Source organism: Notamacropus eugenii, chromosome 1, assembly GCF_028372415.1.
Source record: "Notamacropus eugenii isolate mMacEug1 chromosome 1, mMacEug1.pri_v2, whole genome shotgun sequence".
Taxonomy (NCBI): Eukaryota; Metazoa; Chordata; class Mammalia; order Diprotodontia; family Macropodidae; genus Notamacropus; species Notamacropus eugenii.
The window spans coordinates 47,487,010-47,514,292 of NC_092872.1; the positions used below are offsets into that span (position 1 = coordinate 47,487,010).

At 39.5% G+C, this 27,283-nt stretch overlaps 2 protein-coding genes and 1 pseudogene across 8 annotated transcripts in view; 1 reads left to right on the plus strand and 2 right to left on the minus strand.

Annotated features, from left to right (window-relative positions):
• Positions 1-21,538, minus strand: part of LOC140497984 (phospholipid-transporting ATPase ABCA3-like) — a 296,904-nt gene extending 275,366 nt beyond the window's left edge. For 4 of the 7 annotated variants that reach the window (XM_072599345.1, XM_072599333.1, XM_072599332.1 and 1 more), the window contains exon 1: positions 21,325-21,409. The gene's annotated coding sequence lies outside the window, so the exon portion shown is untranslated. Of the gene's footprint in view, positions 1-21,324; positions 21,410-21,449 lie in introns of those variants that run through there. The other 3 variants (XM_072599356.1, XM_072599331.1, XM_072599336.1) reach the window with 2 other exon arrangements.
• Positions 13,734-15,464, minus strand: LOC140498038 (large ribosomal subunit protein eL8 pseudogene; annotated as a pseudogene).
• Positions 21,539-24,982: 3,444 nt separating the features above from the next.
• On the plus strand, positions 24,983-25,601 carry LOC140498072 (protein VCF1-like). The gene has a single exon (XM_072599387.1). The coding sequence runs from the start codon at positions 25,162-25,164 to the stop codon at positions 25,507-25,509; it is 348 nt and encodes a 115-aa protein (XP_072455488.1). The 5' UTR covers positions 24,983-25,161; the 3' UTR covers positions 25,510-25,601.
• The last annotated feature ends 1,682 nt before the right edge of the window (positions 25,602-27,283 follow it).

Below are 27,283 nucleotides of genomic sequence, written 5' to 3' on the forward strand. Positions count from 1 at the left end.
CTTAGTTTTGTCTTGTTGTTTAGTCATGTGACTCTTCTTGGGGTTTTCTTGGCAAAGTTACTGGAAAGGTTTGTTCTCCAGCTCATTTTACAGATGAGGAAACTGAGGCAAACAGGGTTAAGTGACTTGCCCAGGGTTACACAGAGAATAAGTGTCTGAGGCTGGATTTGAACTCAAGTCCTCTCAGCTCTAGGGCTGGTGTTCTCTATCCATTTTACCACCTAGCTGCCCTTCAGTTTAATCTAAAGCAGGGAAAACTTAGCAGACACATGAAAGAGTCCTTATAAATTTGAAGTGGTGTCTTGAAGGACTGATCTTATTTCAGTTGACTCCAAAGAGACTAAGAACAAAAACATTCTAACAATCATAGCTGTTCTAACATGGAATTAGCTGCCCCTGGGTAATGAGTTCACTACTGACAGATGTCTTCCAGCAAAAGGAATTCATGAGTTAGATGGGAGTACATCAGATGACTTCTTAAGCCCACTCAAGCTATGAAGTGATGGAAAGACTTAGATGAAGTGATGAAAAGTGAAATGACACATTAACAACAACACAGTATGATGATCAACTGAGAATGACTTAGCTCTTCAATGATCATGACAGTTCTGAAGGACTTACGGTGAAAAATGCTAGCCATCTCCGGAGAAAGAACTGATGGAGTCTGAATGCAGATCAGAGCACACCTTTTCTTTATTTTTCTTGATTTTTTTAGTCTGTTTTCCTTCACAACATGACTGACAAGGAAATATGTTTTGCATAAGTGCGCACGTATAACCTATATCAAAATGTTTGCCATCTCAGTGAGAGGTGAATGAGGAAATTTGGAACTCAAAAATATTTTTTTTTAAATGTTATAAAAAAAAAAAAAAACCTATGAGGTGAAAAGACTTAAACTCATCTCTAGGATGAGTTTACTGGAGTAAAGATGGCAAAATGAACAGAAGCAGAACAGCCCAGTTCCCACACATGTATTACAAATCTAGAAAGACCACATCATCAAATCATGATTAAGAAATCCAAAGAGAAGCTACAGTTAAGTATTGTCATCCAGCTCAAGTCTGTACAAGAGGACACTTAAAGCCTGCAGGTATTAAGGAAGCGATCTAGTGAGAAATGTCAGAAGTCTTATAGAGAATACTAGAAATGCTCCAAGAACATGTAAACGCTTTGGTGCTGTTTGCCAGGTAGGTGACTATTTCCTGACTACTTACTGTATGATGATGAAAAGTCCTTTAATTGGTTAAGGAGGCAGAAATGAAGGTATGTATAAAAGGCTTCAAAGGAGGAACTTCCTATTTCTTTCCCTAGTAGCAAAGAAGGAAATATTTTCTGTAAGCTAAAGGCCTATTGTCCCCAATTGGGGCTTTGCTGCATGGTACATTGGTTTCTTCTATCTCAGTTAGTCTATTCTTTCCTGATCTTAGATGGAGTATTGGGGATAAACTGACCCTGTAGACTTCAAAGGGTCAGAAGAACAAAAAGAAGTCCAGCCATTAGAATCCACACCACAGCCTGAGGCAGTAGCAGCAGCAACAAAGCTCAGGAAAGAGTTAATGTACAGTAGTAACCTGCTTGATCCAGTCTAGCAATGGATTGACCCAGCTTCCAAGATTTTGTGTTCTACAAGAAAGAGAACACATCGAGTTGGTTATGTTGCACCCAAAAGCTGACTTGGTTAAAGGAATAAATGTTTGTAGTAGCAACCACTTTTATGTTTGAGCCCATTATTCCCCAGAGATCAAGGAGGTAGAGGGAGAGAGCATATACCAATCTGGGAGGATGTATTTATACTTCTGTTCTTCCCATATCTTCTCAGTAAATATCACTTTGCAAAAGGTAACTGATATTAACTGGTTATCAATGATAATGAAGACATATCAGGAACTTGAGTCATGCTGAACAGATAATAGCAAGTGATACTGGGGCAGTAATCACTGACAACTGATGTTAAGGAAAACACAGCAGAATGAGGGCCCAAGACAATAGCATCAGAAAAATCCCATAACCCTTTAGGGTTACCCATAGAACTCCAAGGAAAGTAGAACAGTAGCCTGTCTCTGAAAGTCTGACTCATTGTGTGAGTGAGATCTGGGATGAGGATCTCAAGAACTTATATATGCCACATGGACTTTTCTTTAATATAGTAAATATTATCTATCTAAAGCCAAGGACTACACCACTGTATTTAAAGGAGACATGTTAGAGACCTTTACAAGATCAAGGTAAAGCAAAAATGTCTACTATCACTACTATTATTTGACATGGTACTATAAATTCTATTTGTGGTAATAAGAAAAAAGAAATTTAGGAAATAAGAATAAAAAGTAAATAAAATCTTTTCTGAAAATAAGATTTAGAAAACCCTAAACATTCCACTAAAAATTGAAGTAACTTCAGTAAAATAGCAAGATACAAAGAAAACCCACATAACATCATTTTTCTGTATAAAATCAACAAAAGTCAGAAGGAAAAGAGAAATTCCACTTAAAATAACTATAAAATGTATAAAATATTTGGGAGTCTACCTACCAAGACACTCATAGTAACTATATGAATCAAATTACAAAACATTCCTCACCAAAATAAAGACAGACCTAAATAATTAGAAAAAATATTAGATGCTAATGCTTAGATCATGCCAATATCATAATAATATTGCTTAAAATTAATCTAATTAATCAATATGCCAACCAAACTACTTTATAAGGATTACTTTATTAAAAAAATTATTTATCTAGAGGGGCAAAAGATCAAGAAACTCAAAAGAATGATGAAAATGAGAGAAAGAAGAGGGACTGACTATCAGAAATAAAACTACATACTGAAAAGCAGTAATCAAAACTATTGGTATTGTAGAATACCAATAAAAAGTAGAAAAGTTGATCAGAGGAAAAGAATAGATACAAAAGCTACAGAAGTAAATAACTGTAATAACAGTGTTTGATAAACCCAAAGACTCCAATTACTGGGGAAAGATTTCATTATTTAACAAAAAACTGTTAAGAAAGTTGGAAAGTAGTGTGGCAGTAATTAAATTTAGACCAGCATCTCATACTATGTACCACAATAAAATCCAAATGAATTCAAGACTTACATGTAAAGGTCACATCATAAACTAGAGAAGCAAGAAGAAAGAAGATATCTTTCATAACTATGGATAAGAGAAAAATTCTTGATTGAACAAGAGATGGAATCTCATAACAGATACAATGGATAACTATGATTACATAAAATTGACTTCCAGTTGTAGACTTCAAAAGGTCAGAAGAACAAAAAGAAGTCCAGCCATTAGAATCCATAGCAGAGCATATAACCAGCAAGATGGGGGATTAGTTATTTCCACCAATCCTCACAATTTCACAAAGTCAAACCTCACAAGCCTCTCCAAAATAGGAATTGTGTTCCCAAAAAAAGTAATTTCAGCTGTCTCTGCAATCTAGGACACTAACAACTCAGAAGTTAAAGCTCAATGAATTTACAACAGAAAAGGCTAATCTCTAATCAATAAAACACCCCTCTACCAGCCAGCATTCCACCAACAGCAGAACTGCAGAAGCTGGCCCATGTACGATAACTCCACATGTCCACTCACACACTCCTCCCAATGCTCCAAAATCCAAAAGAAATTTGTACAGCGTGACAGCAGTGAGGAACATAACAGCAGCAAAAACAGTAGAACTCTAGAACTCAACCAGAGAATACAGGAACAAAAGGAAATGGAATAGAACAAGTAGGTGAATGAGGTGGAAAGCTATATGGCACAATATGAAATCTGAGGGAAAGAGCCCAGCATCCCACTAGGACCAGTTCTATTATCTCAAAAATCATGAGTCAGAGACCTACACTGTTGAACCATGCATGAATTGTTCAGTATGGGAAGACACTGAGACAGCTTTGAAATCCATCTCCCATGGAACCAGCCATCAAAGGGAAAGAAGTCAAAAAATGAACAGTAAGGGAAAATAACAAACAAACAAAAAGAATGAAAAATCTCAGAAGAAAGAAGACTCAATTAAAGACTATAATCATAAAAGAACAATAGAGGAGATATTAATAACAGCAGTCTCCAGGTCAGGGAAAATAATTCAGGCGTGTGTGTGTGTGTGTGTGTGTGTGTGTGTGTGTGTGTGTGTGTGTATAATCAACATCTGAGGCAGAGGACCCTGTGGATTCCCAAGGGAACATGAAACCAAAGCAGAATGTTCCTGAATGGTTTAAAAGAGGAAGTAGAATTTATGACCTACACAGTAGATATAACTGTGAGGAATTTTTTTTAATTCATAGTGACAAATTTCACCAAAAAACCAAGAGAAAGTAACTGACTGGAAATGCAAATACATGAAAATTAAGTTCAATTTCGAAGAGAAACAAAAAAAAACAATAACATTAAAAGAAAGCAAGGCTACATAAAACTGAAAAGCTATACAAATAAAATTAGTACAATGAAATTTAGAAGATAATTTTAAAAGAAGAAGCTAAACAGGAGAAAATATTTACAGAAAAAAGTTCCTTTGGTGAAGATCTGATAGCCAATATATATACAGAACTGATTTAAATATCAAAGAACAAGAGTTATTCTCCAACTGATAAATGATCAAAGGATATGAACAGGTAGTTCTCAAAATAAGAAACCTAGATTATCAACAACTACTAAAAATGGTTCAAATTACTAATCATAACAGAAATACAAATTAAAACAAATGTGAATTTCTACCTCAGAACAATCAAATTGGCAAAAATGACAAACAAGGAAAATGACAGTTGTTACAGGGGATGTGGGAAGACAGGCACAGTAATGCATTGCTGGTGGAGCTGTGAAATAACCTAGCTATTCTAGAAAGCAATTTGCAACTACACACAAAAAAAGTCATTAAACTATTGATAATTTAACCCAACAATGATACTACTACTAAGCTTGTACAAAAAAAAGTCAAACATAAGGAAAAAAGTCATATATATGTATATATATACATATATATGTATATATACATATATGTATACAAATATATACATATATAAAAGAATATTTAAAGCAGCACTTTTTATTGTAGCAAAGAACTGGAAAATAAAGTGCTCATTAGCTGGGGAATAATACCAAAACAAATTATATTTTAATGTCTATACAGTAGAATAATGGGATTTGGTTTTCTTAACCATGATTTATTATAAAAGAATAATATGCTGTTCTGATCTTTAAGAGTACTTGGGGGTCCTACCTATCCTTTTCCTCCAACAATTATATCCTAGTTCTTTTATGTAACTTTGGTCTTACACCTCTGCATGCCTAGTCCTTGAATAATAAAAATTTGGCTTTGCTCACATGTTTAGATCCCCAGATTTCACTAGATGCTCTAGATTCATACTCTCCTAGTATATACTTCTAGTCATACATACCAGTGCTTTGGTTTTGGAAGTTAATTTGAAGGAACTAAATGTTATATACTAAATTTGGAACAGAATGGAATTACTAGTAATATGTCATTACTAAACCAACTCTACTTCGATGACATTTGAAAACACCGAAATAGAAAGGCTGGATCAGGAACAGAAAGTTTCTTAAGCTAAATCTCTGCATTTGATGATCATTTTCCTCTACTAGAGAGGAAGAAATCAGGAAATTGAAGCAAAGTTTTTTTTAAATGTTTTAAAGGACTATACACCACACTTAAAATTATTTTTCTACACCTGAGATTTTCACACTTAAAACTATTTTTAATGTAGTTTTAAAAAAAGTCAAGTGTAAATTTTTTATTCTAAGGGTTTCATAAAATCTCTTTATTTGAAATAAGAATACCACTGCCAGAATCAATCTTTCCCTTAAAAGTCAAAGTCATTACTGGGGCCTCTGTTACTGAGTTTTTCAAGATTATATAGCCTCATATTGTTCTCCATAACTATAATATTCAAGGAGTGTTGGTGCATGATTTTCTGTTTGCAACCTCTGAAGTTGAAATGCAATGAAGTATGGATCGATTCTCTGCTGCCTGTGCTAATTTTGGCCTAATAATTAACACCAAGAAAGCACAGGTGCTCCATCAGCCACCAGCACACCATCCATACATGGAACCATCAGTTACAACAAATGGAAAAATTTGGAATACTGTAGATAAGTTCACTTACCTTGGCAGTGTACTTTCCAGGGATGTACACATTGACAATGAGGTTGATGCACGCATTGCCAGAGCTAGCTCAGTGTTTGGGAGGCTCCAAAGAAAAGTTTGAGAGAAAAGAGGTATTAGACTGACTACCAAACTGAAGGTCTACAGAGCTGTTGTGCTGACCTCATTGTTATATGCTTGTGATCATGGACAGTCTACTAGCACCATGCCAAGAAACTGAATTGCTTCCATTTGAACTGTCTTAGGAAGATTCTGAGAATCACTTGGCAGCATAAGGTATCAGACACTGAAATCCTTGCTCAAACTCAATTGCCAGATATTCAAACTATGCTTCAGAGAGCACAACTCTGATGGGCTGGCCACATTGTTCGAATGTAAAATGCACACTTGCCAAAAAGACTATTTTATGGAGAACTTGCATGGGGCAGGTGATCACATGGTGGCCAGGAAAAACAATACAAGGATACTCTCAAGGTCTCTCTCAAGAACTCTGGATTTGACTGTGCAACATGTCTTAGTTCTTTTATGGACCACTCATCATGGCATGCCCACATCAGAAAAGGTGCTGTGTTCTTTGAGCAAAGCAGAACTGAGACAGCACAAAGTAAATGCAGGATGTGCAAATTTGGGATATCCACCCTAAATATTCACACGAACTATCTGTGCCCAACTTGTGGAAGAATATTCTGAGCTTTCATTGGTCTGATTAGCCACAGTTGGACACACTGAAATTTCACTTTATCATGGAGATGTAATTTTGGTCCTCTTCGAAGACAAAGGACAGCAACCAACCAACCAAACCAACCAAGCAATTCAATACTTTTTCCAGAATAAGTCTCAACAAACAATTTCCAATATTCTAACCATTCCTTCCCCATCCTGTCCCTACAGTGAATTATTTAAGGATTGCATCATCCTATTCTTATCACCAAAAAGCTGGCCACCAAGTGTTAAGAATTCTAAGTAAGAGAGACAGAGAGACTTCCAGGAGCATATTCACCTCCAAACAACCATAAAGTAGTACCCCAAAACAAATCCTGGAATAGCAGAACAAGCAAAAAGACAGGCTGAAATAGCATTTCAGGACAGGAAACATCCCAGCAAGCCAGCAGCAAGCCTCACTTCAGAAACTCAGTGGGAGATCCCGAGTCCCAGTGTGGTGGAACATGTAAACACCAACACCCTAGCCAAGGGAACATCAGACTCTAGCTCCAAGAACCACCTAGTCCTTTAGTGTAGCACTGGAGAAATGCAGAAACACCCCACTGAGTCTCAGAACATGCCAGACATCACTCACTAGGCCCCCAGTTCAGCACCAGGTAAGTTACCAGACCCCTACAATCTCCAGCAACACCAACTATCCCCCACCCTACCTCCTAAGCACAGCACTAGACACAAAGATCCATTCCGGGCCTTAGGGCAACATCAGCATACCAGGTAAACAGCCAGGGCCTGCAGTCACTGGCACAAGAAGCCTGAGACAGTGTACCCCTTCCACCCTGGGTGCAGAGCTCAAATTTAAAAGAAAGGAAAAAGGTTCAAAAAAGTGAACAAAAATCAACAAAAAAAGAATTTGACTAAAGAAAGCTATTATGGTGACAGGGAAGACCAAGACAAAAGCTCAGAAGAGGACAATAATGTCAAAACATTTATGGGCAAAACCCCAAAGAAAAACAGAAAGAACTCATGGAAGAGCTCAAAAAAGAGTTCAAAAATCATATGAGAAAGGGAGAAGAAAAAAATGGGGAAAAGCAATGGGAGATGCAAGAGAATTATAAAAAAAAAGAGCCAACATCTTGAAAAACTGCTTAAAAAGTAGAAGTGGTCAAATAGAAAAGGAGATATAAAAGTCCACTATGAAAACAACTCCTTAAAGAGTTGGCCAAGTGGAAATTACAAGTGGAAAAGAAACTGAAAAAGTTAATTCAGGATAAGAATATGTTAAAAGTAAGAATTGGGCAAGTGGGAGCTAATTGTGGGAAGTAAGAAAGTTCTATTTTCCACATTCCTAGGTGATAAGGGTTGTGACCTAGCATAGACAGGTTAGAGGTCAGAATCTAATGTGCAGGTCCAAGGAGCTGTGTGAGGAAGGGCCTATCAGAGAGGAGAACATGGAGTCACATGGCCAGGGGAAAGTATCATGGGAGATCCAAAGTTCAGAAAACAGTATAAGAAGCCCCATCTTTCTGAACATGTTGTATTCATCCTGTAACCTTACTGGGGAGGCTACCTGTACATTCATGGGAAATGGATGCAAAGATTAATAAAGGCTTTCCTGATTTCACAACAGGTATTGTTCTTTATTTAAGGTGAACATGTTTTTCAGTGTTGGGAGCTTGTTAGACGGGCTCACTTCTAACAGTTCTTGGGGGCTCGTCCAGGATCTTTGGCATTAAAGAGATTGGGATGAAATCTTGCTTGCGAAGGAGGGGAGCATGCCCATTGATTTTTCAGTGACCCAGGCACCCACAGGCACATTTCCCCTCTTCTGACTTCAAAATTCTCCTGGACTGTTTGGAATTTTTGTGAACTCAGGAAGGCAAGTAAAACAATGGATTGAACAGTTGGAGGCAGCATAAATCAAGGACCTGAGCAAGGGCAGGAAAATAGGTGGCTAAGTACTACCTTGTCTGTCTCGGGATCTTACGCACGACCAGTTCTTGGGGACCTTGGTAGCATAAGTCCTAATATGGGAAGTGTGTGCTTTTAAGATAATGGTACTTGGGAGAGGATGAATAATCCTCTGGGTGTTCCTTCAGAAGTCCATCTGAAGGAATGCTGGCTATATTCCTTACCCTGTCTGCTCTGGAGAAAGAGCAGGGAGAAAGAGCAGGAAGGAAGAATCTTGATTCTGGGAAGGATCATTTTGAAATTGGCTTGTAATCAGTCAGAGTAAATTGACATGAATAGTTGAATTTTGACAAGTCTAATCTAAAATTAGTTTATTTCCTAAAAAGAGAGAATCTGTATTGCTCTATCTGTTCTGTGTATGTCTATGTGTTTGTGAAATGTCTTGTTAAATTGTAAATGCAGCCATGCAGCCAGCCTGAGTAGCTAGGGCTGTAGCTGTACTTTCTCTTGCAATTCTACTATCTCTTAATCTTCTCCTCTCCTTGCCTCCCTGATTACAACAGCCCCAGAGGAGTGAGTGGGCTGGAGAGAGGGAGAGAAAGAGAAAAAAAAGATGTTTTACTGTTTGTCCTGATCTGTCCCACGAATGGTGTTAATACAGAGTTTGAGAACTTTTAAAAAGTTGTTTTTAAAAAAAATCTTTCTTTCTGTATTCTAAACCCTGGCCAGGTTTGTGAAGGTGAAAAAGAAAGATTTCTGCTCTTTGCAGAGTATTCAACTTAAAAAATGTGGCTCTTTTGATAAGTTAAATTGTTAGGCTCTTAACCTCCTAAGTTTTTTTTTTTTTTGGTTTGTTTTTTGTTTTTTTAAGGAACAAAGAAGCTGGAAGAAATGGTGAGTATTTGGTTTATTTGAAGGGGAGGATATGGGTAGGACGACAGAGCAGCCATGTGCTCAGACTTTGTACACCCTTCTCCCTCCCCCATCCCACTTAAGAAAATGTTTAGCCTGATTGGGAAACCAATAGACAAAGTTATGGAAGGTTATTAGATTTAAAAATTGTTTACAGTGATTTGTAATTATTACTATTAGTTATTAAGTTCCCAAGCTTCATGCTTGGAAGTCACATTTTGTCAGTATTAAATTATTTAGGCCCTTTTGCCTGGGCAAGCAGGTTCTTTAATTAATCTGATTCAAAACTTTTTTTAATCTGGGAAGATCTTTCTGCCTCAGATAGGGGAATGGCAGACCATTCTCTACCTTACCTAAAAGAGGATCTCTTTTGTAATGGAAATTAGCAGAGTAAAAGACTGGCAGTCTGGAGTTTTGATTTAATGAGATCTCAAAGCTAAAATCTGTACTTCATGTTTAAATTAAGTAAATATATCTGATACCAGACAATGTGTTTAAAATTGCAAATTCACTTTAGAATTTCAGCGATTTCTTTTAGAAGCATTATCTCTGTCCATGTGCTCAGACCACATGGACAAGGGGAAGTTTATTCCCCCCCCATATGATATAAAAGTTGGAATGAGACTGGGAAAACTCCTGGTCTGATGGACCTTGGAGGGAAGAGGGGAGTTGGAAAAGGGCTTTTCAGCTCTTTAAGGAAGTAGAGTAAAAAAAAGAGATTATGGGAAATTATAAAGTTTTCTTTTAAGTAGTAAAAGTATTTGAAAAAAAGGGAGAGCTAAAATGTTTAGCTTTAGTGACTATAAATCCAGGTTTGATATGATTTCATTAAAATCTGTTCTGAAGGAATACAGAGCAGTCTCTGAGAATGTTCTTCCTATCAGGATTAAGCAGAAAAGATATTGGTATTCAGCATTTATGATTGTAAAGTGCTTAACACAAGGATGGGTATAAGGATGGGTATATGTTAGATGCAACATTAATCTAATGTAATTGCTACACAATTTTTAAATCTGGAGTTTGTTATATATAGATTGGGGTTTTAAAAGGATGTGATAGAAATTTGATAATTTGAAACTTATGAAAATGCTGATGTTTGCTATGTAAGGGTAGAGTTAACTTTTGCTTTCTTTAAGCTAGAAAGGGACTCCAGTGCAGATAGTTTTGGTTAAGATGTGGAGGAACTGGATAACCTGAGTAATGGGACTGAGAGACTTGGAAAGATAAAAGTTTTGATTGAAAATATGAAAGGTAGATAAGAAGGTTTAAATAGTTCTGGATGGGTCAGTTTCAAATGGTTTCAGTAACTAGTGAGTGTGTGAGGAAGTATTTTAAGAAGGCAGAAAAATCATGAAACTTGATTTAATATAGCTAATAGCTCAATCAAATTTGAGATGACTCTACCTGAAAGGATATCAAGTGATACAGTGTGCCCATGTGGTGGTAAGGAGATGAACTACTGTGCAAGGTGATGTGGAAATGCATTCAGCTGAATAAGTAACGGCTTATTTTAAGTTTTAAGTAAACCTAAATAAGTTTAAATTTTTAGGTAATGCATCTAAATTTTGTTATATTGGGAATTGCTTCAATGATGAATTCTTTTAAAAAGCTGTTATGAATTCTTTGTAAAGAGTTTTTGTGTTATAAAATTCCTATTGAGAAAATGAGAATCCTTTAAAAAAATACATATATATTTTTATACATGGGTGTGATTTTCAAGCCTGTTCCATCTAAGGATGTATTAATTATGTTAACAAGTTGATTTCTGCAGTTAAGGAGGAAGTTTTAACTAAGATTGCTTTTGTTATAAATCACACATTTACAAAAGTATGTTTGTAAAAGGAAGCTTATGGGCAAATATGCAAAGGCCTCGCTTTTAGATCTTGTAATCTTTGCCAATGAGGTTCATGAGGATTTTGTGATAAATTGTAAACTGTTCTTAAAAGAGGAAGATATTTGTTGTATGAAGAAATGTTTTGTAAAATTTTTTGCATGACTTTTGAAAGGCCTGCCTACCAAATTTATATTTGTAACTTAATTTGTTATAACTTCAGATTCGGGGGGGGGGGGGGGTTGGAAGATAAGGGACAAGATAAAGGAGACCAGGAATTTTATGGCTCCAGGAGGATCTGTGATAATTTTAAGACAAAAAGTGTCCTGGCCCCATCCCCCTTTCCTTTTTGAAGTCCAGTCATTACAGAAGGACTTCTTAAGATCTAATCTAAACTGGAGATGCTGAGAGAAGACATGTTAACTATTTCCTATTGTCAAAGGAGAGGAGTGGTGCCAGCCCCACCACTTGAAGAGTCTAAAATGATCATCCAAGTAGTCTGGCCTCTCACTTTGTTAAAGTTGTAATCTGTATGTAAAGTGTAAACTATTTGTATATGGAGTTCCTAAACAAGGAATTTGTGTTGGTGATAAATAATCTCTAGTGATTGGTTTTTAGGACAAATTTAAGATTTAAGATGTGAGTCCTGGTAAAATTTTTTATTAGTGAAACCTGCCATTTAGTAAAAAACCTCTGAGACCATTACCATTACTCTGAGTAGTGTTATACTACTTGGAGAGGAATTTGACTGTTACAGGCAGCCTCAGGGAACAATCCTGTCCTCAGTCTGGGATGGGATCCTTCTGGCTCAGTTTCCCCATTGTGTTCCTTTGAAAAGTAATGTTTTCCTACTTGACTATTTCTGAGTCTTGTTATAAGGTGGAGAGGTTATCTAATTAGGTCCTTGCTTTTCATCTTCATGGCATGCTTGTATAATCAAAGCAGATAGTTTAAGGTGTAAGCACAATGCAAGTAGTAGAATCTTGCTGTTTTCAATTAATTGGGTAAAAGGGTACTCTGGTATGGTCTTGTGAAAGATAAAATCCCTGAAATAGAACATTCTTTCTGAATGTTATGGGAATAATTCGATAAAGGAAAGGAACCAAAGTATAAATGTGATGTTGTATTATTGTTCCATAAAAAAAGACTGGGACTTAAAGTTAACTGTAATTGTATGGAATTGTTGAGGTTAGGGGTGTTTGGGACCCTCCCCCCCCCCAAAAAAAATAGTAGACACACTGGGTCCTGCTCAAATGAATTCAACCCAAGCCTTCTCTCAGCTAAAGAAGGTCAAAGTTTGTCATCTTATTTACAGAGGGACTGAGGAAGGAGTCCAGGGGTGGCCCCACGTGGTCTGGGGCTTCCAGGCATGGCCTTCATGAAAGTGGTCAGTAACCTGGAGATTTGGTTTGATAGGCCACAGTGATAGCGAAAACCTATGGGCCTCAGGAGAGCCAGTTAACTTGGGGAAATCCAAGGTGAGGTTTCCCAGGGCCCTTTTAGACAAATAGGACTAAAACTCTTTGGGGGTAATGGACAAAGGTCCCAACTTGGAATAAAGTCCTTACATGTTACAAAGATCAACTGGGTAAATACAACTGACTGAATCATGTTACTTAGATTAAATCAGAGACATTTTTAGTTTGGGGAAAAGAATTTCAGTCTAACTTTCTTAGAGTCAGGTAACCTCTGGTAATATTTGGCATTAATGGAAAAGTTAAATGTTTGTTTTTATTTGAACTCATTTCATGAACAGAAGTTGAAGTTAGTGTTTGAACTTATCATTCTTTTAGACTGAGCATCATTAGAAAGGGACAGAGTAGTTTGGAAAACAGATGCACATCTATTAGAGCAATAATTTATGGTTTTAATGGTAAATTTGATTTTATGATTGTCATTTGACCAGGAACTAGAACATGTATAGAAAGGCACGTAAGCTATTTAAGATTTGTTTCAAATGATGTTCCTTAGCCAATGTGAAATTATAGTCATATCTGAAACTCGATTTTTGGAGCTTGCTATTTTAAGATCTTATGGGACTATTAACTTGTTCTTCTGAGTCTAACTCCAGGTGTGGACAGCAAGAAAGACTGTCTGAGCCACTGATCTATAATGCCAGTGAACCTCTGAGGTGCTGGTATGAACTGCAAAAAGGCAATCTCATGGGAAGGTTGGGAGAGCGGCTGTTCAGCCTGAGCTGAGTTAGGATTCTGCTGACTCAATTTCCCCACTGACACCTGGCAGACTTTAAGCCTGGCTGAATGCCAGCTGACAATCTACTCCTGCCTGAAACTGATATGAAGCTAGGGAGATGTTGTTTCCCTGCAATGTCCCTACTCTTAGTAGCAATTTCCTATCATCAAAAGTTTTATAAGCTTAATATCAGGTCTATTAAATAATAGATTGTTGCTAGGGGAACATCTGAGGTTAAGTCAAAAATTAAGCTATAAGGCTTAGGATTTTAGACCAATAACAATAAGTTAGGGTCCTTTAATTCTTAGTAATAGTATGGAGACAATCAGGTCAAAACCTTGTGAGGTTAGCATACACAGTCATTATTATTTTTGTCTCAGCTGGTTAATGTTAAAAGAAAAATGGTTTGTGGTCTATACTGTAAATGCTTTAAAAGAAGCATCACATGGAGGCAGAGCCAAGATGGTAGAGTAGAAAGATGCACATACTCTAGCTCTTTCCCCACAGCCCATAAAATACCTGTAAAGAATCACTCTCAACAAATTCTAGAGGAGCAGAAGCCACAGAAAAACGAAGTGGAGGAGATTTCCAGCCCAGAGTTACCTAGAAGGTTGACAAGAAAGGTCTATCACATTGGATGGGGAGCGGAACACAACCCAGCCTTAACCACGTGGTACCAGGAGGAGCAAGGCTGGAGCAGGCCTCAGGGGCTGAATTCCCAACATCATTGGAGGTTCTCAGATCCCTCAACCCACAGGTGACAAAGACACTTCAAAGTTCAGTGAGACGGCTTTTTCAACCAGAGCAAGAATGGAGCAGGGTCCTCCCCTAGCCCCAGCTCCAGGCAGCGGGGAGGCAGCAGCAGCAGCGGGCACTGGTGGATGTGGTGGCCACGGCCACAGCAGGCAGCAGCTAGCGTCTGTTGTTGGAGCACTCAGCTTAAAGCCCCTGGAGGAACTGAGCAGCTAATCTTTTTTTTGTGTTTGTTTAAATTTTTATTTTTATGTAGGGATAAGTCAAATATACATTTAACCCAATTTGGTTGCGAGTTCCTTAGCTTTTGCCTTTTCCAGCTTGGTAATACGAGCCACTGATTTTGGACCCAGAACGTTGCCACCCCAGGGACGACAGATCTCATCATATCTGTCATTGTAATTGGTTTTGATGGCTTCTACCAGCTTAGCCAGAGCTCCCTTAACTTCAGGGTTAACCTCTGTGAAGGCAATGCTTGTGCAAGTCTTTCTGTGAACTAAGCGACCCAGTCTGGCTTTACCTTTGATAATACAGTAAGGAACCCCCATTTTCCGGCACAAGGCAGGTAGGAAGACCACTAGCTCAATGGGGTCCACATCATGTGCAATCACTACCAACTGTGCTTTCTTGTTTTCCACCAGGGTAGTAACAGTGTTAACAACTGCTCTGAGGACTGGTGGTCTCTTAGTGGGGACGTCTTCTTTGCCTGCAGCCTTTTGTTCAGCCCAAGCCAGCAGCCTTTGCTTCTAATCTTGCTTTGTCTCTGGTCTAAACTTGTGAGCCAGTTTAAGCAGCTGAGTAGCTGTCTGAGGATCCAAAGCTTGGGTGAATTGGTTAATTGCCAGTGGGACTTTCAAACGCTTATAAAGGACAGACCTTTGACGCTGCAGTCTGATGTACCAAGGCCATTTGACAAATCGAGTAAGGTCTCGGATGTCCTGACCAATGCCAAAGTTCTTGGGTCACTTCTCAAACAAAGGATTGACCACTTTCTTGGCCTCCTGCTTCTTTACCACAGCAGGGGCCACAGCCACCTTCTTCCCCTTTGTCTTCTTCCCTTTTGGCATCTTGGCTGGCTGAATGAGAAAAGTGAGCAGCTAATCTTAATCTCACACTGAGTGGCAGCCTGCCCCTGGGAACCCTCCCCCTAAAGCCTCTGGGGGAACTGAGCAACTGATATGAATCTCAGCCCTAAGTACAGTCCTGGGGTAAGGAGGACTGCTGGCCTGGTGAAGCTGGAGGCTGTGAGGAATAAACTCCTCTCCCTTGACTGTGTCACCCCAGAGGAAATGAGATCTTATAGGTCCCCAGAGTGTGCCCCACTCTAGAGAAAGGACTCAAAAGTCAAGTAACTGGTTGGGGAAATGCCCAAAGAAGGGGAAAAATAAGACTACAGAAGGTTACTTTCTTAGTGAACAGGTATTTTCTCCCACACTTTTGGATGAGGAAGAACAATGCTTACCATAAGAGGAAGACATAAAAGTCAAGGCTTCTGCATCCCAAACACCCAGAATAAATATGCAATGGTCTCGGGACATGGGAGGGCTCAAAAAGAATTTTGAAAATCAAGTAAGAGACATGGAGGAAAAATTGGGAAGAAAAATGAGAGAGATGCAAGAAAATCATAAAAAGTGAGTCAACAGCTTGCTAAAGGAGACCTCCCCAAAAAAGCCTGAAGAAAATAACACCTTGAAAAATAGGCTAACTCAATTGGGAAAAGAGGTCCAAAAAATCAATGAGGAGAAGAATGCTTTAAAAAGCAGAATTAGCTAAATGGAAAAGGAGATTCAAAAGCTCACTGAAGAAAATAGTTTTTTAAAAATTAGAATGGAACAGACAGAAGCTAATAACTTATAAGAAACCAAGAAATTACAAAACAAAACCAAAAGAATGAAAAAAAATGGAAGATAATGTGAAATATCTCATTGGAAAAACAACTGACCTGGAAAATAGATCCAGGAGAGACAATTTAAAAATTATGGGACTACCTGAAAGCCATGATCAAAAAAAGAGCCTAGACATCATCTTTCATAAAATTATCAAGGAAACCTGCCCTGATATTCTAGAACCAGAGGGCAAAATAAATATTGAAAGAATCCACCGATCCCCTCCTGAAAGAGATCCAAAAAGAGAAACCCCTAGGAATATTGTAGCCAAATTCCAGAGTTCCCAAGTCAAGGAAAAAATATTGCAAGCAGCTAAAAAGAAATAATTCAAGTGTTGTGGAAATACAATCAGGATAACACGAGGTCTAGTATCTTCTACATTAAGGAATCTAAAGGCTTGGAATATGATACTCCAGAAGTCAAAGGAACTAGGATTAAAACCAAGAATCACCTACCTAACAAAACTGAGTATAATACTTCAGAGGAAAAAATGGTCTTTCAATGAAATAGAGGACTTTCAAGCATTCTTGATGAAAAGACCAGAGTTGAAAAGAAAATCTGACTTTCAAACACAAGAATCAAGAGAAGCATGAAATGGTAAACAGGAAAGAGAACTCACAAGGGACTTACTAAAGTTGAACTATTTACATTCCTACATGGAGAGATATTACTTGTAACTCTCTTGAAACTTTTCTCAGTATCTGGATAGTTGGAGGGATTATACACACACACACACACACACACACACACACACAGCACAGGGTGAGTTTGAATAGAAAGGGGACCATATCTAAAAAAATAAAATTCAGGGGTGAGAGAGGAATATATTGGGAGGAGAAAGGGAGAAATGGAATGGGGCAAATTATTTCTCAAAAAAGAGGCAAGAAAAAGCTTTTCTAATGGAGGGGAAAAAGGGGGAGGTGAGAGGAAAAAAGTGAATCTTACTCTCATCATATTTGGCTCAAGGAAAGAATAATATGCACATTCAATTTGGTATAAAAACCCATCTTACACTACAGGAAAGTAGGGGAGAAAGGGATAAACAGGATGGGGGGGGATGATGGAAGGGAGGGCAAATGGAAGAAGGGAGCAATTAGAAGTAAACACTCTTGGGGAGGAACAAGGTCAAAAGAGAGAATAGAAGAAATGGGGGGCAGGATAGGATGGAGGGAAATATAGTTAGTATTATACAACATGACAATTATGGAAGTCATTTGCAAAACTACACATATATAGCCTATATTGAATTGCTTGCCTTCTCAGTGGGGATGAGTGAGGAGGGAGGGAGGAAGAGAAGTTGGAACTCAAAGTTATAGGAACAAATGTTGAGAATTGTTTTTGCATACAACTGGGAAATAAGAAATACGGGTAATGGGGTATAGAAATTTATCTTGCACTATGGACGAGAGAAGATGGGGATAAGGGAAGGGAGGGGTGTTAGAAGGGAGGGCAGATTAGTGGAAGGGCTAATCAGAATGCTCGGCATTTTGAGGGGGGGAGATGGGGAGAAAATTTGGAACTCAAAATTTTGTGGAAATGAATGTTGAAAACTTAAAATAAATAAATAAATAAACAAAAAAAGCATCACATGACCAGAAATTGGAATTGTTTTATGATGTGATATGTACTGTGCAAGTGCTGGAGCCTGATATTGACTCCTTAGTGAAATTTCATCTTCCTGATAAGGAAAATGAATAGTGAATCAATGTAAAATGCAAAAACTGGGTTCTAATGTGAATTTCTTAAACATGATAATTGGCCAAAGTTTCAATTTTGATTTTGTAAGAGTGATAAGCTTAGGAATGGTCATCTAAAATTGCATTAAGGTCAGTTTTGTAGGAGAGTGAGCATCTGGATTTCTACAAGACAAAGGAAAGAAGATACTGAGATGTGCTGAAGATGGCTTGAAGGAGCATCCAGACCAGAAAACAACACCAGACTGCTACATGAGATGGAACCTCTGAACGGACAATTCACTGATCTACCTTTGTATTTTGAATCTCTGTATTTATACTTATGAAAGAGGATTTTCCCCTTGTAATTTGTCAATGCATCAGTCAACTTTGTTTCCTACCCATAGTCACATAAAGGAGAGATAAATAAAGGGAAGAATTCATAGGGGAAAGAATGTAAGGAGGTATTTATTGGATTTAGGTGTGGAAAAAGAAATTTTAATAAAGAAAAAAAGAGAGGATTTTGTGGAAAGTAAGAAAGTTCTATCTTCCACATTCCTAGGTGATAAAGGTTGTAACCTAGCATGCACAGGTTAAAGGTCAGAAACTAACGTGCAAGTCCAAGTTGCTGTGTGAGCAAGGGCCTATCAGAGAGGAGAACAAGGAGTCACACTGCCAGGGGATATCATGGAAGATCCAAAGTTCAGAAAACAGCATAAGAAGCCCAGTCTTTCTGAACGAGTTGTAGTCGTCCTGTAACCTTACTGGGTAGGTTACCCATCCATTCAGGGGAATGGATATAAAGACTAATAAAAGCTTTCCTGATTTCACAACAGGTATTGTTCCTTATTTAGGGTGTGAGCATGTTTCTTACTGTTGGGGGCTTGTTAGATGGGCTCACTTCTAACACTAATGACTCTATGGGACATCAAGAATCAATCAATTTCAAAAGAATGAAAAAAACAAAGAAAATAAAATTTTCCTCATGGTAAAAACAACTGACCTGGAACACAGATCTAGGAGAGACAATATCAGAATCACTGGATTAAGGGAAAAGGATGTACATGTAGAAAAATATTCATAGCAGCCCTTCTCGTTGTGGCAAAATATTGAAAACTGAGGGGAAGCCCATCAATTGGAGAATAGCTGAACAAGCTGTGATATATGTATGTAATGGAATACTATTGTGCAATAAGAAATAATGAACAGGAAGATTTCAGAAAAACCTGGAAAGACTTGTAGGAACTGGCACAAAGTGAAATGGACAGAACCAAGAATATACTTTACACAATATAAGCAACATTGTGGGATGATGAACTATGAGTGACTCATTTCTTCTCAACAACGTAATAATCCAAGGCAAGTACAAAGGACTCACGAAGGAAAATGCTATCCATAGTCAGATAAAGTACTAATGAACTTCGAATCCAGATCAAGGCATATTTTTTTCACTTCATCTTTTTCATGGCTTTTTTTCCATTTTGATCTGTTTCTTCCTTCCTGAGACTAATATGGAAATATTTTTATATGACAGCACATGTAAAAACTATATAAAACTACCTACCATTTTCAGAAGAGGGAAGGGGAGGAAGGAAGCAAGGGAGGGAAAAAAATTAGGAACTCAACATTTCATAAAAATGAGTGCTAAAAATTTTCTTGACATGTAACTTAGGGGAAAAAATACTATTAAAAAAAATTGTGTGTAAGATCCCTAGACCCCATGTCTGGAATGTATTTCCTCTTTATTTTCTTTCAAAGAAGGAGGCTGAACAGGATATCCTCCATAAATAATTTCCTGATTTTTTTACTTGTTAGTGCACTAGCCTTCATATTAACTTGTGTTTGCTTATCTGTGTACTTACTATATCGTGCCAGTAAAATATAAGTTCATAGAGAAAAGGAACTCTCATTTTCTGTCTCTGTATCCCCAGGGCACAGAGTTGCTATAAACTATATAAAGACAGAAAAATGAATATTGAATTCATCAATAAAAAAGTAAAACCTGGTCACCTGTCTCAGAAATGGATAGATTTCAGATTCTTCTAAAGATTCACAGTTTTATCTGTAAGAATTCTCCTTTCACTGATGAAAAATGCAACCTTTGCACAACTTGGTAGACAAAAAGAATACATCCACTGGGGGGCGGGGGGGCGGGGAATTGATTCTCTACAAATTCTTTATTGTCAGGCTCAGATATAGTCTACACAAAGCCTTTCCAAAATGGATTAATGAAAAGAGTATTGGATTTGAAAAGGACCAATGTTCAAATCTTGCCTCTACCACTGACATCTATTAGACCCTAGGCAGGTCAGTTAACTTTTCTTAGTCTAAAGTTTTTATGTAAAACATTGAGGTTTCAGTATATGACCTCTAAAGTCCCTTCCAGCTCTAAATTTATGATCCTGTGACCTGCCAGAGTTTGTTCCAATAACAGTCTTCAAGAACTAAAATTATACCAATGCCACATTAAGAGATCACTGGTATTTGGTGAAAATAAATATTTTATGCTTCCCCCTTAAAAGAGCTGAGTTAATCTCCTAATTCTATTATATTTTACAAATCAACCCCATCAAAAAGCTTACATTAGACATTTCCAATAAAAGTCTAGCATCCAGGCAATCTTCAGAAAAACCTGGAAAGACTCATTTAAATTGATGCTGAGTGAAGTGAGCAGAACGAGGAGAGCACAGTACACACAGCTAACACCCACAACGTGCGATGGCTGATTTTGATAAACTTAGCTCTTCTCGGAATGCAAGGACCTAAAACAGCTCCAAAAGACTCTCCATGTAAAATGCCATCCACATCCAGAAAACATACAGAGTCTGAAAGCAGATCAAGGCGCACTATTTGCTGTTTTGTTTTTTCTTTCTCATAGTTCTCCCCATTCTAGTTCTTCTATACAGCATGACTAATGGCAAAATCTGTTTAATAAAAATGATGTAGATCCTATATCACATTGCATGCCGTCTTGGGGAGGGAGAAGGAAGGGAGGTGGAGAAAATTTAAAACTTATGGAAGTGAATAATGAAAACTAAAAATAATTTTTTTTAAAAAGCCTAACATCCAAACCATATATGGGGAATTAACACACGTATTCCATTCACAGATGTCTTTAGGGTGAGCATACCCCTGACCTGGACTTTACTTCTTCACCGCAGAACTGAACAGCTTTTTCCAAACATCAAAAAAAGGCAAGTTTCACGAGCAGCGCGTGGCCAGCAGGGCTCCACGTGCCTTGTACCAGTCCCGATACAGACTGGAGGGTTCTGCGCGTGCGCCTGGGCTAAGAGGGAGGGCCTAGGCTGCTAGGGGAGAGGCTGAGCCAATACGGATGGGGTCTCGGGTCGGTACGGGAGGGAGGGGGAGGGGTGTTCACTAACCATGACCATCCAGCCCCACCGAGATGAGGGGCCTGATTTAGCGAAAGACACAGACAAAGCTAGGCCGGGGTGGGGCACAAAGCCCCAAGAGGCCTCGCCGGCCCCGCGCCCAGCTCTGCTGATACCTCTGAAGCCCGTCAATGATCACGGTTCCTCAAAACCTCGGCTCCATCACCGAGGCGGGGCTGCCCAGACCAGGTACGGAGAAAGCAGGACCTCCCAGGACCCGCCAGCAGCCAGCTCGGCTGCCCAACGGCCTCCGCGGACGTCACGTGAGCCCGCCCCCAGCCGGCAGCCGCCGAGGACGCCCCGGGCTCACTCCCCTGCCCCACCCCCACCCTGCTTGCGTGAGTGCGCCTGCGCGCGGGTGGTAAACTCCGCCCGAGCTTAGTTCAGTCCTGCGCAGTAAAGGATCCTGGGGTCTTCGTAGATGACAAGGTCAGCCTCTTGAGGAGGGGCTGCCCTGATGGCATGGGTAGCGGCGACAACCCCTCAAGGGCAGTGGGTCATCTGATGCCACCCAGGTTCTGCAGCCTTGCAGGCACCTTCCGCATCCAGTCCCTGGCCACAACTTGGTCAGTCCGTCCGGACTCCATCCCAGAGCCACCGCCCCATTTCAGGATCTCCCGTCTTCTCACCAACTCGTGGTCCTCATCCTTGCTCTCCAAACCATCCTCCGCACAAGTGCCATGCTTCTCTTTAAACAGGAATTGGCTCGTGGCCCTCCCCTCCTCCTTGATCCCATACCTTTGCCATAGCTCCCAGTTTACCTCTAGGATGTAATCAGAGCTGTACTACTGTTTTAACCTCTGACACACTTTTAGGGTTAACCTGCCTTACAAACACAGACATCATTTTCTTAAGTCTGGACAAAACAATAAATCAGTCCCTAATGTGCAGTTTGCTTATATAAATGCTCACACTGAAATTTTAACAATTTATTTGTAGCATGGACTAGGAAACTCCTCCCTCTCTATTCTCTGGCCAGGATTGTTCACCCCAACCCATACACCTCATCAGGTTAGGAGTTTTCCTAAACAGGGGTCACTGTAGTTGTGGTTGTAATGTATGTATGTAGCAGTATGTATGTAGTATGGAGCAGTGTGTGCTGCAACTCACTCTAAAAATCCTAGGAGTAACCATGGTATGGGGAAATAACCTCCTGCTGCTCACAAGCGCAGTTCCGGAGTCCCTACCCTCAAATGAAGTGTGTTTCCCATTTAACAAATCAGGCAAGACGATGTTAGTTATTAGATTATTAAGATGATATTAGTTATTACATATTAATTGGAAAAATTTGCTAAAAAGAAAGCAAAGCAAGAATAATTAAAGCATAACATTCCACCTATAAGATTGGGACCTAGTCTCCCACTAAGACTCGGTGTCCATGGGGGAGAATGAGCTAAATGAACAGCCTTTTCTTCCCCCTGAGACCCATGTTCCTAGTTGTAATAGCAATTTAAATGGAAAGATCTTTCTCATTCATTAAGACGCCCAAAGTGACCTGCTTGAATCACCTGGAGACCTAAGTCACATGTGGTAGGAGGAGCTTGCTGAACAGGCAGAACAGAAAGGGTGGAGCAGAACTGAGAGGAAGTGAGTGAGTGTGATTGGGTCAGAGGAGAGAGGATGCAGGCAGGAAGATATAGCAAGGCTTGGGGCTCATGTGTATTTGCTTGTGAGAGGCCATGAGTGGGGGAGAGGCTTGAGAATGGCTTTGCCCCCTGCAGTGATCACGTTTATTAACTTCTTGGGCAGTAAAGGATTTAGCTTTCTGGTTCTGGAATATGGCTTTCTGGTATCTAAATAAATGTTTTTCTTCTGCCATCTATATGGAAAGTCTTTTATACTTTGCAATTGAGAACTACGCCAGCATATTCATACTTACCACCAGTGCTGTGAATATTGTCATGGCAATACATTTGGTGTCACAAACAGGATCTCAGAGTTATAATCTCTATTTGGAGACAGAAAGGATTTATTGGAAGAAACTAGTATTCCGGGTTCGGATGATTTAACAGATTCCTCACTAGTCAGGGAATGGGCTAAAAGCACTGGACCCTGTGAAATCTGGGAAACGAGGTTACAGGAGAGGGAACTTGGAGACTTGGAAAAGTGGTTGCAAGGAATTCCAATTAGACCAGGGTAAGTAGGAGAGACTGGATTTTATTAACAGGTATTATGTGTAAAAACAGAGATGAGCTGCTTAAGGAAAAAATGCAGATGAAAAAAAGTTAGCTATGGGAATTCTCAGCCTTTGGGCTCTCCTTTAAAATAGCAGACTAGGGGACCTCAGGGGCAAGAAAAGGCTGTTCATTGAGCTCAGAAGAAGCTGAAGGCTGACAAAAGAAATGCACATATGACCTTTGTAGAGACCCAGCCTAGTCGCCAAAATGATATAAGGAAGTCAGAGCAAGGAAGTGAAATAACGTTAAAGGGAGAATTTCCTCAGGCAGAAGCACACCCAACAGTGAGGCGGAAACAGGAGAACCAAGGAGATTATACAGTATTTAGGGAAATAATTGAGGATTTTACTCAGCAGGAGGTCATAGATATTTTGAGTTGGCCATCTCAAAGGATGAGAGAATCATTAATATCTTGGATAGTTAAAATACCTGTAAAAATGACTCTCAACAAAGTCTAAAGCAGCAGAAGCCACAAAACAACAAAGTGAAAGAGGTTTCCAGCCAAAGGAAACCCAGAAGGCTGACAAGAAAGGTCTATGTCATAGGATGCTGAGCAGAGCAGAGCACAGCCCTGGCCACATGGCATTGGGAGGAAGAGGACCTGAACAGACCTCTGGGCCAAGTTCCTAGTAAGAAAGATCCCAGATACCTCAACCCACAAGCAACAGAGAAAGCTCCAAAGGTCAGTGGGGGAGGGCTTTCTCCAGCAATAGCCCCAGGCGATGGCAGAGGCTGAAGCAGCAGACTTTAGGCAGCTACTGAGGCCGGGAAGCAACCTGGATCCATTGTTCAAGCAGCTCAGCTTAAAGCCTCTGGCTGTAGGGAGCTGCTGATCTAAACCCTAGCCCTGAGTGATGGCCTCACCCCCACCCAAAGCCCAGGGGAAGTGAGCAGATGAGTCTAATCTCTTGACAAAGGATTCAGAAGTCAAGTAACTGACTGGGAAAATGACCAAAAAAGGGGAAAAAAATAAGACAATAGAAAGTTACTTTCTTGGTGAACAGGTGTCTCCTCCCATCCTTTCAGATGAGGAAGAACAAGGCTTACTGTCACAGAAAGTTAAGACCCCTGCCTCCAGGGCCTCCAAAGTGAACTTAAACTGGACTCAGGCAGCAGAAGAGCCTGAAAAGAGAATTAGCAGCTTGCTAAAGGAGAACCAAAAAAAAAAACAATGCTGAGGAAAATAACACCTTTAAAATGAGGCTAACTCAATTGGAAATAGAGGTCCAAAAAGCCAATGAGGAGAAGAAGACATTAAAAAGCAGAATTAGCCAAATGGAGGAGAAGGTTCAAAAGCTCACTGAAGAAAATAGTTCTCTGAAAGAGAGAATTGAATTCAGGGAAATGAATGATTATGAGATAAACCAAGCAGTTAGAAAACAAAACTAAAAGTTTGAAAAAATAGAAAATAATGTGGACAGAGGCTGTGGTACGGGGAGTGGGGGTGTCGGGGAGACGCCGGAAGTCGTGGTGCTACGGGTGCTGTGGAGGGGTACTCCACACCGACGGCGTAGAGGAAGGCGGTAGTGGGGGGTAGGACCGGAGGGGGAGGGCGTGGGGGCGGCGGTCGCCGCTACCGCCGCCTGAACCGAAGACCTCCCCGCCGATCCCCCCGCCTGGCGACGTGCCGTGCTCCCCTCTATCAGCTGCCATGAGCGAACGCCTCCGCCCCAGGGAAAGGAGAAGGAATGGCAATGAAGAGGACAGTCATCTCCCCCAGACCAAACGGAGTAGCAGAAACCCTGTCTTTCAGGACTCCTGGGATACAGAGTCTTCAAGCAGTGACAGTGGTGGTAGCAGCAGCAGCATCAATAGCCCAGACAGGGGAAGTGTTCAAGAAAGCAGCTTAAACCAGATAATTACCGGATCCAGCCCTAATACCCCTCAGTCCTTACAGGAGCAGTCTGCACTATGCCAAGGCCCTTACTTCCACATCAACCAGATTCTGAAGGAGGCACACTTTTATAGCCTACAGCACCGAGGACGACCTCCTACATGATGAACTAGCAGTTCCTTGCCTTCTGTGAAGGGACAGCACTGTGCAGATTTGATATTTCAACTTAAAAATTTGTTAAAAAATTGCACAAAATATGCCTGTTGGCTTTTCAGTCTATATTTGAAATAACAGGTTAGCAGGCATTTGTTTACTTGTGGTTTTGCTGCACTATTGCAATTTCAAAGGGGCTTTGAAGCCATTTTTATGGGATTCTTTTCAGGGTGGGTGTCATCCCAGTGAAGGTGACGGTAGGAAGAAACCGCATCTGCATGTTAAGAGTCCATACTGGCTCCATTTCAGATTTGGAAATCCATTGGAAACTTACTGTTTTGTGCAAGGAGTCCTTTTAAAACATGGGGTCCTCAAATTTTAAAGATTTTTTTTAAAAAAATTCAGTAAACTAGTAAAGACTAGTTTGCATGAAAAACATTAGTTTTCTTTCCCAAAGTATAAAAGAGCTTGCTTCTGTCTGGGACTGAAGCTGGCTACCATACTACCTCTCAGTATGCAGATGTCCTATTGAAATTAATTTCCCCTGTTACAGGGGGAGGAAAATTAGACCAAGCTTATTAGATTAGACTTTGTAAGATGGAAACATCCTCCCTACCATCTGTCTTCTTCTCTTCCCTATGTAAGGTGTTTGCATTGCAGGGAGAATGTCTTTTAGATACTTCCTTGAACCCTGATTATTTCTATGATATCATTAATCCTCCAAAGGCTAAATTTCAAGCTTCTTAGCAAACACTGCACAGTTTTGAAAGACAAGAAGTTGTACTGTTTTTGTAACTTTTGTCTCAGACACAAATGTACATTAGCAGCTTAAATGATTTTGTGATAATTCCACCTGTTGTGTCTCTCAAGGCACAGATGACTAACAGTAAAGACTAAGCAACCTGAGCTGGTGTTTAAGGTAACAGGTACTGTAGAACTATGTGTTAGCTTAGGTTCAATTTAATATTTGAAGTACCTTCTAATAGTCGCTAGGGGGCCACATGCCCTCAATGAAACCACAAAAATTGGTGGAACTTAGAAACAAATTAGCAGAGGCACTAATAAATACATGGTAATATTTATTTAGAAAAAGAGATATGTCCCGATAAGTTGATTCATTTTATTTAGTCATACTAGAGAGCCAACTAAGTTTGAAAAGAGATGGTGTTGATGTGTCTTCCTCCTCTGTGACAAGCTGTCTGAACAAGGAACCAGGACGCATCATGTCATCATCTGCTCTGGAGAGTGCTGGAAGTACAACCTGCCATTAGATTGAAAGGAAAGTGCCTTAGATTTTACCAGGATTCTCTTACCTGCTTTACCCACTCCAGTCTTCTGTTCTAAAAGTCACCCAACACATAAAAGCAGATCTTAAACTATTGGGATTGCTAGTGAGAGGACCTTTTCCTCTAGTAGGTAAGGTTAGAAAAAGACTGGATTTGAAGAAACTATTTCTCTAGACTGATATTAACTTTTACTTGCGTGACAAACAAAACTACTAAGTCAAATTTTTCAGGAAAAGAATAAGCTTAAATTAAATTACACTTCTTCCCACTGTTGGGTTTTTTAGTGTGAATAGGATTTGCCACAGACACTTGAAGAGGAAGTTTTAATGTACTGAGAAAATTATGGCACCGGATTGGAATGGACATAATTTTATCTAAATTGAAGTCTAATGACTCTTGGAGGTGGGGGAATGGTATTTTCTCTATTCCTCTCACTGCCCTTTAAAAAGCATTTAAGATCTAAAAGTTTTTAGGAAGAAGGTCTTCACAGACTGGTCTGC